The 15,326-nt window shown below is 38.4% G+C and overlaps 1 protein-coding gene across 3 annotated transcripts in view; it reads left to right on the forward strand.

The window, feature by feature from the left end:
- SBNO1 (strawberry notch homolog 1) overlaps nucleotides 1-15,326 on the forward strand; it is a 57,729-nt gene that overhangs the window by 16,106 nt on the left and 26,297 nt on the right. For 2 of the 3 annotated variants that reach the window (XM_027575425.2, XM_027575426.2), the window contains exons 5-16: nucleotides 165-265; nucleotides 3,678-3,774; nucleotides 5,599-5,759; nucleotides 7,144-7,277; nucleotides 7,461-7,551; nucleotides 9,181-9,342; nucleotides 10,262-10,397; nucleotides 10,476-10,581; nucleotides 10,717-10,870; nucleotides 11,871-12,053; nucleotides 13,017-13,114; nucleotides 14,714-14,865. In XM_027575425.2, coding sequence (XP_027431226.1) covers nucleotides 165-265; nucleotides 3,678-3,774; nucleotides 5,599-5,759; nucleotides 7,144-7,277; nucleotides 7,461-7,551; nucleotides 9,181-9,342; nucleotides 10,262-10,397; nucleotides 10,476-10,581; nucleotides 10,717-10,870; nucleotides 11,871-12,053; nucleotides 13,017-13,114; nucleotides 14,714-14,865 — 1,575 coding nt within the window. The remainder of the gene's footprint in view (nucleotides 1-164; nucleotides 266-3,677; nucleotides 3,775-5,598; nucleotides 5,760-7,143; nucleotides 7,278-7,460; nucleotides 7,552-9,180; nucleotides 9,343-10,261; nucleotides 10,398-10,475; nucleotides 10,582-10,716; nucleotides 10,871-11,870; nucleotides 12,054-13,016; nucleotides 13,115-14,713; nucleotides 14,866-15,326) is intronic. The other variant, XM_027575427.2, reaches the window with a different exon arrangement.

Genomic DNA, 15,326 nt, shown 5'->3' on the forward strand with positions numbered 1-15,326 from the left:
GTGACAAGTAGGTTGGTATTCTTTGGTTTGTGAATTCAGTAAACTTTACTGACTCCTTAGATTTAACATTTTTTTTTAAACCTGAATGTAAAAAATTTTTTAGTAAAACTTTAATGAAAAGAAATTGAGATTTTGTTCTAAAATCTAATAACTCTTCCCCTCAGCTGATATAAGCAATGGTACAGTAAAGAAAGAATCTTCTAATAAAGAAGTAGCAAGAATATGGATAAACGACATGAAAATGAGGAGTTTTTCTCCAACCATGGTGAGTTTCAAAAGCTGCATCTGTATTGTGTGGTTTGGAAGTACACTTGGCTGAAAATGCTCTAAAACGACCCTCAGAAAACTTGTTTTTGGGTGAAGGGGGGCTACTCAACTACATGAACTAATGAATAAGCATTAAATCTCTAACATAAACTGACATACTAAACAAAAAACAAGGTTATTGTAGCTTGCATATTTGATAGGGTTTAGTATCACACGCAGTACTGCCATCCTTTTTTTGTGAATCTCATCTGATCAGAGACAAAGATAATGTGGAGTTAACTAAAGTATTTGATAACTATGTCCATTTTGGGATTGAACCTGAATAATTAGTTAGGAGCTGTCAGATCACATAATGTTCTAGTTATAAGTAATTTTTTTCCTTAAATTTTGGAAATGCCTTGGGTTAATTAACTCTGCATTTATTTCGTAACTGTGCTGTGTATAACACTGCATGTATGTGGTGGGTTTGTACAAGAGGTATACTACATGGCTCCCCCTTCCATAATCATACAATTTGACAAGCACATGGTTTAAGTAGTATAAAGTACAGCAAAAAGTACATTGAGATGCTCACAATTAGGATTATGAAATTGGAGGAAGAGGAAATCTCCCTGGACTCAAATGGCCTGGGAAGACTTCATTTTGTGGAGCAGGTATAATGGAGATTAGGTGTTGAGTTTGGAGAGACTCTAAGAGGGCATTTTAGGAAGGGAGCTAAAGCATTGATAGGCACAGAGGAGGTGGTGGCTATATGTTTAGATGGCGGTAAGCCAGGAGGAAGTTGGAAGTTGGAATGGTTGATTTTGGCACTGTGGAGGGTCCTGAGTTGAGTTCCAAAGACTTTGGGCACCTGGGTGGCTCAGTTGGTTAGGTGTCTGACTCGGTTTCTGCTCAGGTCATGATCTCAGGGTTGTGAGATCTGGGCTCTGTGCTCGGTGGGGAGTCTGCTTGAGATTCTTTCCCTCTGCTCCCCACCCCTTCCCGCTCCCATACGTGCGTGTGCTCTCTCTCAAATGAATAAATAGATCTTAAAAAAAACAATGACTTTGGACTTGGTGCAGCACCAGTGGGGGACCCTGGAAGTGGAGGATCCTGTTGGTGATTCAGGGTGAGTCAGGTGGGGAAGAGAGGCAGGTTGGAAGATTGGTTAAGTACTCCAGAAGGGAGGTGTTAAGAGACTAAACTTGGGGGATTGTAAAGAATATTGGAAAAAGGTAAGGGGAAAGTAAAAAAAGGATAATAGGAGATGACTGCATGTAACAATACCAAAGGATTTTTAGGACTTGGGGATGGAATATGGAATTGGAAAGACAGCAATCTGTGCCTGAGGTTTTGAACAGGGACCAGGAGAATGAATGCTGGCAGGACTCAGTTTACTTAATGGTTGTGTGCCAGCAACTTACGGGGAAGTTGATTTTTAGAAAGTAAGATTGCATTTTCCTTTAAGAAATGTACATAGTGCTCAGATTCCCAGTCCAGCCCACGTTGCCCATAATGTGCCAAAAGTTCTATGTTGTTCTTAGAGTTAAGAAACATTTAACAGGAGCGTCTGGCTGGCATAGTCGGTGGAGCATGTGACTCTTGATCTTGAAGTCTTGAGTTCGGGCCCCATGTTGAGAATAGACCTTACTTTAAAGAAAAAAAGGAAAGAAAAGAAACATCTAGCAGAGATTACAAACTGGTAGACTATGCATCAAAGCCAGTTGACAGATGTGTTATGTTTGGTCTTCACAATATTTTGAAAATTTTTCAGTTTGTTGATACCACATAAAGATCCTGATCTCCAGGTTATCCCGAAAAATAGGAGTACCTGACAACCCTGGGTCCACATTCCCCACCTAGTAAAATACACTTGAAGTTGAGTAGTGAACACCTGTGTTGTGTGTGCAGCAGGCCTTCTCCAGGTACCACAGTCTTTCCCCACTCCCTCTCATGATTATCTCCTTGACCCTAAGCTTGGTGACCCTCAGTTGCCATTTTACTGGCTTAGCAATTTACCTGTCTGGTCCCTGTGACCAGAGAGTATCACCAACTTATCTTCCAGTTATACTCTTGGTAATTTTTTTTTTTTTAATTCAGATGTGGGAAGATAAGCTAGAGAAGGAAGGCTGGTCATTTAGTATGCATTATTTGATAGGTGGGGGAAGGGGTGAAGGTGGGGATGGGAAGGACTCAGAATTTAAGTGATTTGCTTAAGGCCACACAAATAACAGCAGAATGGGGATTAACATCTGTTTCTTTGGCCAACCCCACTTTGTCTAGTTTCTGAAATTGAGTCTCATTTTGGCAAACTTTCTAAGAGCATTCAGATCTGTTTTGGATTTTTTCCTGAGGATTCCATGGATTGATTGGATGTTTATCTACATCTCCCACTTTTAGTGAGCTATCATACTCTAGACTAAAGAAAAAAAAATCAAAAAAGTCTGCCATTACCTTTCAAGGCTTTGCTGTCCTTGGCATTGCTTATAGGTCCTGACTGGTTTCTCTTTCTTTTTCTTCTTCTTTTCTACATATACTGGGTTTCACAGCTTTTTCTCTGTATTTTTCTTGAACAAGCACATTAATAAAGAGCTTTGCTGTTGGTTTTACTTGTAGTGAGAGGAGGCTAGTTCAGGATCTTTCTGTTCCCCTGTTCCTCCCTACCTTACCCCTTTAAGATTCTGTGAAGACACAAAGGAACATGTGACTGGTAACCATTCACTCAAGTTGCCTGAGACAGTCTGGCTTCATTCTCGTTTTCCTGGTGTAGTTACTAAGAGCTTCCCATTGCATTTTTGGGTGTGCCAGGGTTTGGAGAGTAAGTGCTTGGCTATCTTACATATGATTGTTGTTTGGAGACATAGATGCCTGAAGTAGATTATCTGTCCTTCAGAAGAACCTTTAAATCCAGAATTTTCTGGGGTTTTGGTTTCAGTGTCCGATGGAAAGAAGACAGCTGAATTGAAGGTGCACTGAAACGAGGGTGGGATGTGTAACTTCAACAGAGTTCTGCCATTGAGGTTGTAGGATGAGCTGCTGGGGCTCATCCACCTTTTCTCCCCAAATCTTTTGGTCTTTCTGTTCTTGGTACTGAAATGAGGATTGAAGACTGAGGTTATTAAAAAGAGTTCTGGGCGTCAGGGCAGGTGGAAGGCAATACTGAAGGGGAAAGTAGTTTGAGATAATGGTGGTTAAAAGGATGGTGGAGCCTGTAGTGACCCAGTGTTGTGTTAGGGATGAGAGTTAGGTCATGGATTATCTGTACACATTGGAGAAACACGGAAGATGCAAAGTGTGACCCAGATTTTAGGGAATATAGAAGTGGTATGTCATGTTTCCAAGATTGAAGACTGTTTAGTATTCCTACAGAAGACTTTTTCTGTGTGTTACTTAGGCCTCCAATCTCTGATTGTGCTCCCTCTGTGTTATAGAAGGTCCCTGTTGTGAAAGAGGAAGATGAACCAGAGGAAGAAGATGAAGAAGAGATGGGTCATGCAGAAACCTATGCAGAGTATATGCCGATAAAATGTATGTCATTGGGATCTGTCAAAATAATGAAAGACTTCCGGGTTCTTCTTGAATTTAAGTAACTTTCCCATACACGTTATTATCTATTAGGATCTGTCAATATTGGGTACCTCAGAATTTGACAAGAGCTTTGTAATAGATTTTGAACTATAATATGTTTTAAAATATATACATGAAAATTTGTGGGTTATTTTCCCTATGCAAACTTAGAAACTTAGAACTGTTTTGGGTTGAAGTCCTTTAAGAGTAAAAAAGCTTGGGTTTTATTTTGTTTCAAGGTAATTTTGCTCTTATTAGCAGTGATTATAAAATCATAATAAATTGCGGAGATACAAATCCATCTTCGCTTTCTATACTTTATACAAAGCATAAAAACATGGGAATCTTAGGGCGCCTGGGTGGCTCAGTTGTTAGGCGTCTGCCTTCAGCTCAGGTCATGATCCCAGGGTCCTGGAATCGGGTCCTTCATCGGGCTCCCTGCTCAGTGGGAAGCCTGCTTCTCCCTCTCCCACGCCCCTGCTTGTGTTCCCTCTCGCTGTCTCTCTCTCTGTTGAAAAAAAAATAAAATCTTTAAAAAAAAAAAGTGGGAATCTTAAAAATAAAATGTGCTATTTATTTCAGTGGTGTACATTAACACTTCTGCCCTTTTTTCCATAACAACCATGATTTATTTTTTTAGTGGCCACTATGTCAAATCAAAAATTAATAGGTTTTAGCTTTGATGTAAAAATGTTCACTTTTTCATTATATGGGGGTGATAAGATGAAAAAAATATATGGCTGGAATCCTTTATGTACTCTTGAGTTTCTATAAAAAGCCACTGATATTACTACGTAAACTCAAAATTTCTGTTTACCAACTACGTATCGACTTCAGGATCCCATAATTTCTGGTAATTTAAAATTAACTTTAGGGGGTGCTTGGCTGGCTCAGTTGGTTGAGTATGCGACTCTTGATCTCAGAGTCATGAGTTCAAGCCCCACGTTGGATATGGAGTCTACTTAAAAATAACGTATACATACGATAAACTTTTAAAAAATGAATCTTAGGTTGTGGTATCTGAAATGGGCGGTTTCCTTCACTCTCCCATAATAGTTTTCATAAAAGAATTGAAAGTTTATCTATGGCCCTTTAAACCGAGGTCAGCAAACTAAATTTAGACCATTGCCTGTTTAAGTTTTGCTGGAAAATAACCATGCCCCTGAGTTTATTTATTTATTGGCTATGGCTGCTTTTACATTGCTACAATGGCATTGTTCAGTAATAGACCAAATGCTCAGCAAAGCTGTAAATATTAATGCGTTCAAATAGATTTTTTTTTTTTTAAGATTTTATTTTATTTATTTGTCACGGAGATAGTGCACAAGCAGGGCGAGCAGCAGGCAGAGGGAGAAGCAGGCTCCCCACTGAGCAAGGAACCCGATGCGGGACTCGATTTCAGGACCCTGGGATCATGACCTGAGCTGAAGGCAGATGCTTAACCAACTGAGCCACCCAGGCGTCCCTCAAATAGATTTCCAAATTTAAGATTACGTTTTGTTGCTAATGGAGAACCTGGTGATACGAACTAAGTTGATATTTTTCTAGATTTTTTTAAATCAGCAGGTCTCTATTTAAACCATAAGTATTTGATAACTAGGTCCTTTTATCAAATTTAAATAATAATTTACCACCTGTCAGTGCCTTTTTAGTATCCTGGAGTGTATAGTTAGTTAGTTACTTTTATTTTCTCTGTGATAGCAAAAATATGGCAATATTATACAATAAAACTGGGAGCATTATTACCTAGAAAACTAAAATGAAGTATTTTAAAATTTCATTTAGTAAAAATTGGCCTACGTCATCCAGATGCTGTAGTGGAAACTAGTTCTTTATCAAGTGTTACTCCTCCTGATGTTTGGTACAAAACATCCATTTCTGAAGAAACCATTGATAATGGCTGGTTATCAGCATTACAACTTGAGGCAATTACTTATGCAGCCCAGGTAAGCAATATTTCATAACTACATACAATATATTTATTTTTTAATCCTAGTCCATGTAGTATAGTTGCTTTAACACAAAGGTAATTTTTCTTGAATGAAAAACTTGTGCTTGTGATTTTTACAAAAGTTTCATGTGTTAGAAAATTATTTATTTTTTTTATTTTAGAGAGCGTGCGTGAGCCAGGGGGAGGAGCAGAGGGAGAGGGATAAACAGACTCTGTGCTGAGCGTGGAGCCCAATGCAGGGCCTGATCCCATGACCCCGAGATCATGACCTGACCTGAAATCAAGAGTTGGACGCCTAACCTACTGAGCCACCCAGGTGCCCCTCGTGTGTTAAAAAATTAAAGGCGTAGCATGGATGCAGGGGGTTCATTTCTACTGGAAATGAAACATGTTATAACCTCTTTGGAATTCACTGGGGATGTGTATTAAAAATGTGGGGTGCCTGGGTGGCTCAGTTGGTTAAGTGTCAGACTCTCTGATCCACTCAGGTCATGATCTCACGGTCATGAGATCAATCCCTGCGTCGGACTCCGTGCTGGGTGTGGGGCCTACTTAAGATTCTCTCTCTCCTATCCCCACACCCGGCTCTCATGCATGTGCTTCCTCTCTCTTTTTAAATAAATAAATAATAAATAAAATAATAAGTAAATAAATAAGTTGAAAATACATATTGCCTATTGTGCCTGGCTGGCTCAGTCAATAGAGCATGACTTTTGATCCCGGGGTCATGAGTTTTAGCCCCACACTGATCGTAGAGCTTATTTGAAATGAAAAATACATATATATCCTTTGACCTAACAATTCCATTATTGGTAGTCTATCCGATAGAACTGTTAGATTAAGAATACATATATTAAGGAGATGGATGGATGGATGGATGACTGTTTGTTTTAGCTCTTTTAACCCTGCTTGCTGAATGCTAGAAAGGATCTAAAATCCCATACCCTGGTGGCTTTTTGAATGAACTGTGGTATTGTATGGGTGTTGTACTGGCTTTCAAAACCATGAATTAATTAGGCCAGTTTCTTGAGACGACTTGTTTTGTACTCCACTTCTGTAAATAAGTAACAGCCGAACAGGTAACCATCCTCCATATTTATATGTGATGAAAAGTTTGTATTTGTCTATGCAGGCATTGAAAGAGACACAGAAGAATGCTCACCAATTTGTTAACTTCAGTAACATCAGTTACCTGGTGCATGTGAGTGTAGCCAGAAAGAATACATAGTAAATATAAAGAAAGTATCCATATTGAGCCAAACTGTGTGCCATTTGTATACACATAGATCACATTAATATATTCCTACAACAGTGTTTTAAAGACTGATCACCACAGTTATCTAAAGGAGTAGATTGATTATCAGCTTTCTCTTTTTCAGCAACATGAAACATTCCTACCTAATGGAGATCGTGCTGGCTTCTTAATAGGTGATGGTGCTGGTGTGGGAAAAGGAAGGACGATAGCAGGAATTATCTATGAAAATTACTTGTTGAGTAGAAAAAGAGCATTATGGTAAGTGCCAAAGACTGTGGAAACTTTATTTTGTGAATAGTTATTCCAGCATGTGAGATGGGTTTTAATGAGTAGGTGTATTTTTTTTTTTAAGTGTCAAGCCCTGTTTTTATTTATCCTGAATACTGCTAGATTGATGGAATTTGCATTTAATTTGTTTTTTTTTTCTTTTTTATGTGGCAGGTTCAGTGTTTCAAATGATTTAAAGTATGATGCTGAAAGAGATTTGAGGGATATTGGAGCAAAAAACATTTTGGTTCATTCATTAAACAAGGTATGAAAGTTTTCTATTTGGTTAGTCATTCAGTAAATATTGACTCATCAGTGAGATGGGAATAATAGTTTCTACTTTGTAGAGTTCTTGTGAGGATTAAGTGAATCATTTTACAGAAAGCATTGGTGAGTGCTAGCCATTCTTGTTGGTTTGTAGGTTACTGTGCATTGAGTACTATGCCAGGTACAGTTGTATTAGTGGCAACCAAAATAGGCCTTGTCTCTGTTGTTAAGGAGTTCTCAATTTTGGTGTTCTTTTTGTCTTTGTTTCTGAGGTGACCTTATATGGCTGAAACTCATAACTGAGTATAAGGATGCAGTGTGTAGTAAAGCTGTGTGGATAGGTAGTCACAGCACATAGGGAATTGTTGAGGCTTGGAGACTGATTTGGATATTTGTATATGCACTGGAGTTTTACATCTGTACCTTTGTTAAAACAATTCTGTCGAGTGGAAGAAAATGTGTCGCAATATCTAAAGCGTAGTTTAATGTGATAGGAATCTTAAGGTTCATTTGGCAAATCTTTACTGACCTCTTATGTACTAAGAGCTGGAGTTGTACAATAGGCAGACTTATTTCCTGCAGGTACCTCTCTCTTAGCCTTTTGAAAATAAGTAAATATAGGGAGTCTGGGTGGCTCAGTTGGTTAAGCGACTGCCTTCGGCTCAGGTTATGATCCTGGAGTCCCAGGATCGAGTCCCACATCGGGCTCCCTGCTCAGCAGGGAGTCTGCTTCTCCCTCTGACCCTCTTCCCTCTCGTGCTCTCTCTCTCATTCTCTCTCTCTCAAATAAATAAATAAAAATCTTTAAAAAAAAATAAGTAAATATAAATCTACTTTCTGTGTGAGCCCTAGGTTGGTTCAGTGTTGCTCTGCTCATCATTGGCTTTTTTGGGTGGGTATGACTGGATTGGTAGGTAAAGTACTACGTCTTGAATGATTCCTCACAGCTCAAAACTAAAAACCTGTAACTGGCATCTAGAAATATTTTTGATTTCTTAGTCCGTTTAATTGAAGAAGGGTATATTAACTATTAATCATAATTCTTTATATATGCCTTAGAACTTAATTATAGTGACTTGACATACAGGAAGTGCACAATATTTTTGTAGTGTGAATATTGTGACTTTTTTTTCTTGGAGGGGGTTTGGTTTATAATCTTTTTTTTGTTGATAGAAGTTTTCTGAGGGGCACGTGGGTGGCTCAATCGGTTGAGCATCTGCCTTCGGCTCAGGTCATGATCCCAGGATTCTGGGTTCAAGCCTGTCATCGAGCTCCCTGCTCAGTGGGGAGTCTGCTCCCTCTGCCCTTCCCCCTGCTCAAGCACACACACACTCTCTCTTTCTCAAATAAAATGAATAAAATCTTTTTAAAGAAAGTTTTTTGAGACTTTGATGAAAACTAGATCATTGTATCATGAAGTTGTGTGTGTATATATAAACATAGGTGCGTGCATGCATGTGTGTGTGTGTATACATATGTAGAAGTTTTGTGTGTGGTCTTAGGGGCTCTTTTGACTTCCCTAAAAACCTGTGATGGACCCACCAATTCCCTGCTATAGAAATTTGGGTGGGATAGATTTTTCAGAGAGAAAAGCGTATATGTTAAATTCTTCTTTTTTCTTTTTTAGTTTAAATATGGAAAAATTTCTTCCAAACATAATGGGAGCGTGAAAAAGGGTGTTATTTTTGCTACCTATTCTTCCCTTATTGGTGAAAGTCAGTCTGGCGGTAAATATAAAACTAGATTAAAACAACTTCTGCATTGGTGCGGTGATGACTTCGATGGAGTGGTATCCTTTACAACAAATGTTTTTAATTTTTCTTTATTTCTTTATTTTCTCTTTATATTTTTTAATGACACAAAAGTGAATGTGAGGATAAACATTTAAAATTACATCTTGAGATTAACTGAAATTGCTTGGATGAGAGCTTTAATGACTTCCCAGTGTCCAAGGGGGAGTCTTTTTTCTAGCTGTCATATAAAAGGCCAATATTTAAGCTCCTGGTTTAGGAAAATGTTAATAGGTGTGGGAAGTGATGAATACTGTATTCCACTTTTGGGGATTCATACTGCATATTACATAGTAAAGCACCTGAGAAGACTAAGGGGACAAAAACTGAACTTACTGGTTTCCAGACCTATTTGCTCATGGCAGACCTTTTCACTGTCATGCATGAGGAATGTTTTTCAAACAGTGATTAAGTTAGTCACCAGTTGTACTTCTACTTAGAAAATTTGCCAGAATTGTCTGTGTGGTGGACATTTCTTGCCACAGTGGATTCATTCTTCCATTCTAATTAAGAATTAAATATCCAGTCAATATAAATACCAAAATTAGTGGTTGCCTCTCAGACTTGAGAGGGAGGGGTGATGTCAAGGAGAGGCACATAGAGGGCTTCATTTATGTTTGTAATCTTAAAAAGAAATCAGTTGGAGGCAAATATGGTAAAATGTTTAGGTTTGACAAAGCCTTGTCAAAGGGTTTGTAATGATGTAATGATGGGCTTGTTGGTGTTATTTTAAAAAGTTAATGCTCAGGGGCTTATTATCAGCAGCATCTCTTCCCCTCCTGATTGTCTTGAATTTAGCCCACTCTACCACCCCAGAAATTTGGGATGTTTCCCAAGGCCTTGAAATAAACATTAAATTTTCCTTAAAGATTAGAGATACTTGCTACTGTGTTATGTTCCTTAATTCATTCTGTACAGATAGTGTTTGATGAATGTCATAAAGCAAAAAACTTATGTCCTGTTGGTTCCTCAAAGCCAACCAAAACAGGCTTAGCAGTTCTAGAGCTTCAAAACAAATTGCCAAAGGCCAGAGTTGTTTATGCTAGTGCCACTGGTGAGTTGTTATTTTATTTGAAAGGTTTGTGTAGGTTATTTTTTCAGCTATAAAATTTTTTGTTTCGGGATTTTTCAGGTGCTTCTGAACCACGAAACATGGCCTATATGAACCGTCTTGGAATATGGGGTGAGGGAACTCCATTTAGAGAATTCAGTGATTTTATCCAAGCAGTAGAACGGAGGTAAAGCAATTTACAGTATACACTATTTGTTCTCGGTTACAGTCTAAAAGAGGTGTTACCGCTAAAGCCTTTCCCACTTATATTAAAGCCCTACTATATTTAATGATAGTTACTGTGTGTTTTAATTTTATTCAGAGGTGTTGGTGCCATGGAAATAGTTGCTATGGATATGAAGCTTAGAGGAATGTACATTGCTCGACAGCTGAGCTTTACTGGAGTGACCTTCAAAATTGAGGAAGTTCTTCTTTCTCAGAGCTATGTGAAAATGTATAACAAAGCAGTCAAGCTGGTGAGAAGTTTTTTCTTAATTCCTAGTATTTTTAATGTCTCTCAGCCCACAAGAATATATTTTGCTATAACACAACAGATAAGGTACTAGATCCTTATTTTCCTAATTTTCTAAGCTTTCTCTTTGTTAAAGTAATTTATTATTTTTTTTTCCAGCACTAGAAGTCCAATGCGCTATCCATTGCGCCACAGAGCCTGTTATTTTTTTTTCCAAAGATTTATTTATTTGACAGCGAGAGAGGGAACACAAGCAGTGGGGGGAGGGGCAGAGGGAGAGGGAGAAGCACGATGTGGGGCTTGATCCCAGGACTCTGGGATCATGACCTGAGCCGAAGGCAAACTGGCTTAATGACTGAGCCACCCAGGTGCCCCAAAGTAATTTATTTTAAAAAACCATTTGTGGGGTGCCTGGGTGGCTCAGTCATTAAGTGTCTGCCTTCGGCTCAGGTCATGATCCCAGGGTCCTGGGATCGAGCCCCACATCGAGCTCCCTGCTCGGCAGGAAGCCGCCTTCTCCCTCTCCCACTCCTCCTGCTTGTGTTCCCTCTGTCGCTGTGTCTCTCTCTGTAAAATAAATAAATAAAATCCTTAAAAAAAAAAAAAAACTGTTGTAATGGGGCGCGTGGCTGGCTGAGTCAGGAGGGCATGCGACTCTTGATCCTTGTAGTGATTTCGAGCCCCATGTTGGGTGTAAAAATCACTTAAACTTTTTTTAAAAAAGCCATTTATTTAAGTTGCATAATTTTAAAAATTACAATGTAACTATTCCCTGAAATGACTCTAGTAGCTACTAAGAATTTAGAGGCAACTCTGTATGAGTATCTTGAAAAACATTTGTTCAGAGATTCCCAAGTTACTGAAGATGGTTCATTAAAATAATGTTAAGTAGTTAAATTAATGTTAAGTAGTCTTGCACCTACCATTATTTTCTTGAATCAGTCATTTTTAAGTAATTCACACTCATAGATGAAATGTCTAAAATACCGATTATGCATCTTCAGTGGGTCATTGCCAGAGAGAGATTTCAGCAAGCCGCAGATCTGATTGACGCTGAGCAACGCATGAAGAAATCCATGTGGGGTCAGTTCTGGTCTGCGCATCAGAGATTTTTCAAATACTTGTGCATAGCGTCCAAAGTTAAAAGGGTTGTGCAACTAGCTCGAGAAGAAATCAAGAATGGAAAAGTAAGTTGGACACATTGAGAGATTTATTCTTTGGTTATATTTCCTAGTCTTTTGGGTGTTCAGACTTTCTACTTGTAAAGCCTGTTCTTTCTGAGAGAGAGTTAAAGTATTGACGTAGTAAGACTTTAAAATCTATGGGGTTTTTTTTTTTTGTTTCGTTTTTAAGATTTTTATTTATTATTTGACAGACACAGCAAGAGAGGGAATACAAGCCAAGGGGAGTGGGGGAGGAAGAAGCAGGCCCCCCGCCAAGCGTGGAGCCCAGTGTGGGGCTTGATCCCAGGACCCTGGGACCATGATCTGAGCTGAAGGCAGACGCCTAACAACTGAGCCACTCAGGCGCCCCTAAAATCCATGTTTTTTAAAAGAAAATAAAAGCAGTGCCTATTGATGTAGAATTTAGGTAGCTCAAAAAATATATAAAGAAATAAATCGCTGTAATTTGGCCATCATCCATAGATACAACTATTGCTGATGTGTGGGCGTAGATTGCCATACGGTTTTTTTCTTTTTAGCAATATATATATATATCTATATCTATTTAAAGTACAAAGAACTGAGGCAGGGACTTCAATTGATGTCCACTGCTGTAATTTTATTTCCTAGCTAGGTTTTTTACACATAACATGCCCCAGATATATGTAGAATAAATAAATGAGCACACATGTGCAATAATGGGTCATTCTTAGGGCGCCTGGGTGGCTCTGTCATTAAGCGTCTGCCTTCGGCTTAGGTCATGATCCCAGGGCTCTGGGATCGAGTCCTGCATTGGGCTTCCTGCCTTCTCCCTCTCCCACTCCCCACTGCTTGTGTTCCCTCTCTCGCTGTGTCTCTCTCTGTCAAATAAAGTCTTAAAAAAAAAAGTCATTCTTGTTTGAAATCTTTTTTTTAAGCTAAATATTTAAAATAGGTCCTAAGAAACTACATGCATAGTTTTATTTATAATTTTATTTTTCTCTCCAGTGTGTTGTAATTGGTCTGCAATCAACAGGAGAAGCTAGAACATTAGAAGCCTTGGAAGAGGGTGGAGGAGAATTAAATGATTTCGTTTCAACTGCCAAGTAATGTTTTTGGTTTTGAGTTTTTATTTAGATTAGTTTAAGTGTTGGTATTTCCTGGAGGCCGAAGTTTTGATTCATTTCTGATCTTCGTTTTTGCATTCTGTGCATGTTCATCACAGTGTATCTATTGGAAAACAGTAACATAGAAGTACTCGATTGTTAAGCATTTTGACCATATTGTGCCCAGTATTTGGACTACTGGAAAGGTGTGATTTTTGTCTTATAGATCTTGGAAATCTGTGAGAGCTTGGATTAGTTTCAGTTTCAGTTTGAGCTTTGTGTGTTTGAAATTACCATTATCCAGAGGAGCAATACGTATAGTTTGCCCTTAAGTTTAGTTATCTGTAGTATAAAAATTGTAGACAGTCATGAGAATTTTAAAAAGAAGATATAGGCATTGTTTTCAGTTTATTTGCCTACCCTGCCAGTTTTAACTCTAATAGTAAAATTAGCAAAATAATCTTTGCCCCACTGTACTATCTCTTGTGTTAGGAGATATATTCAAGTGGCTCCTTTTAAGATGGATATAATTCAGAACTGCTTCTAAAAGCAAAACATGGTATCTACTAATCTTTTTCTATACTTGTGTGCCTATTACTGCATTGTTTAAAATGATAGGAACTAGTCACATACGCCTGTCAGTGGCTAGTCCAACATTGAGATGTGCTGTGAATATAAAATACAAGACTTACAAAAAAAGTAATGTTTTACATCTCACTGATTGCATGTTGAAGTGATACACTGATACATGATTCTAATCTCTATCCTGAAATACATCATTAGAAAAATGTTCGGGGCACCTGGGTGGCTCAGTCGGTGAAGCATCTGCCTTCAGCTCAGGTTGTGATCCCAGGGTCCTGAGATCAAGCCCTGTGTCGGGCTCTCTGTCAAATAAATAAATAAAATCTTTTTTTTTTTTTTTTTAAGATTTATTTATTTGACAGAGGGAGACACAGTGAGAGAGGGAACACAAGCAGGGGAAGTGGAAGAGGGAGAAGCAGGCTTCCTGCGGAGCAAGGAGCCGGATGCGGGGCTCGATCCCACGACTCTGGGATTGTGACCTGAGCCAAAGGCAGATGCTTAATGACTGAGCCACCCAGGCGCCCCAAATAAAATGTTTAAAAAAAAAAAAGTTTCTCCAGTTTTCTTTAACTTTTTAATGTAACTACTAGAAAATGTAAACGTCGCATATTTGGCTGGGCTTGAACTATATTTCAATTCAACAGCCTTTGCCTAGAATATTAAATTTGTTTCAGCTGGATTATCAATATTTTGTAGTATTAAACAGTATATTTATTTTTAAGAAACATGTTTTAAAGAATATATTTTTAAATTTTTTTGAGAGAGAGATCATGCAAGCACTCACGGGGAGAGGGGCAGAGGGAGAGAACCTCAAACAGACTCCCTGCTGAGCATGGAGCCTGGCAGGGGGCTTGATCCCACAACCCATGAGATCATGACTTGAGCCAAAACCGAGAGTTGGATGCTCAACTGACTGCACTACCCAAGCACCGCATAAGAATATATTTAGTAAGATTTTATATATAATAAATTGTTTTGCAGACTGAACCACTAATTGTCACTTATTCTCTTGTATAGAGGAGTGTTGCAGTCACTTATTGAAAAACACTTCCCTGCTCCAGACCGGAAAAAACTTTATAGTTTGCTAGGAATTGATTTGACAGCTCCAAGTAACAATAGTTCACCAAGAGATAGTCCTTGTAAAGAAAATAAAGTAAAGAAGCGGAAAGGTGGGTTCTTTTCTTTAAATGATGTTGAAAATAGTAAAAATTTGAGCATTTTGAAGCAGGTATATTTTGGGATTGAGCTTGCCTGCCTTTTAAATTGGCATGTGGTTGCATATTTTCACTGTCGCTTGTGTAGTTTTAAATGCACAAGTGACAGTTTGGTGCTAGGCACTATGTTAAGCACTGGCCTTCTATTATCTCATTTAACCCATAAGGACTCCATATGAAAATAGGTCTTATTTTTTGTTTTCTAGACAGAGGACACAAAGGCACAGAAAGATTAAAAGTTTAAGGAATCTTCCCAGGTTTACACCATTAGTGGGCAATATATGGAAAGCAAAATCTGGGCCTTGCTGTTGTTAAAGCTGCATATGCATATACACATACAGTGTTTTTATAGTCTTCTTTAAAGAGGCATTCATAATTAAGAATTATTTCATTCTTAGGGATACACCCAGTGCTTA

This window comes from Zalophus californianus, chromosome 14, assembly GCF_009762305.2.
Source record: "Zalophus californianus isolate mZalCal1 chromosome 14, mZalCal1.pri.v2, whole genome shotgun sequence".
NCBI lineage: Eukaryota > Metazoa > Chordata > Mammalia > Carnivora > Otariidae > Zalophus > Zalophus californianus.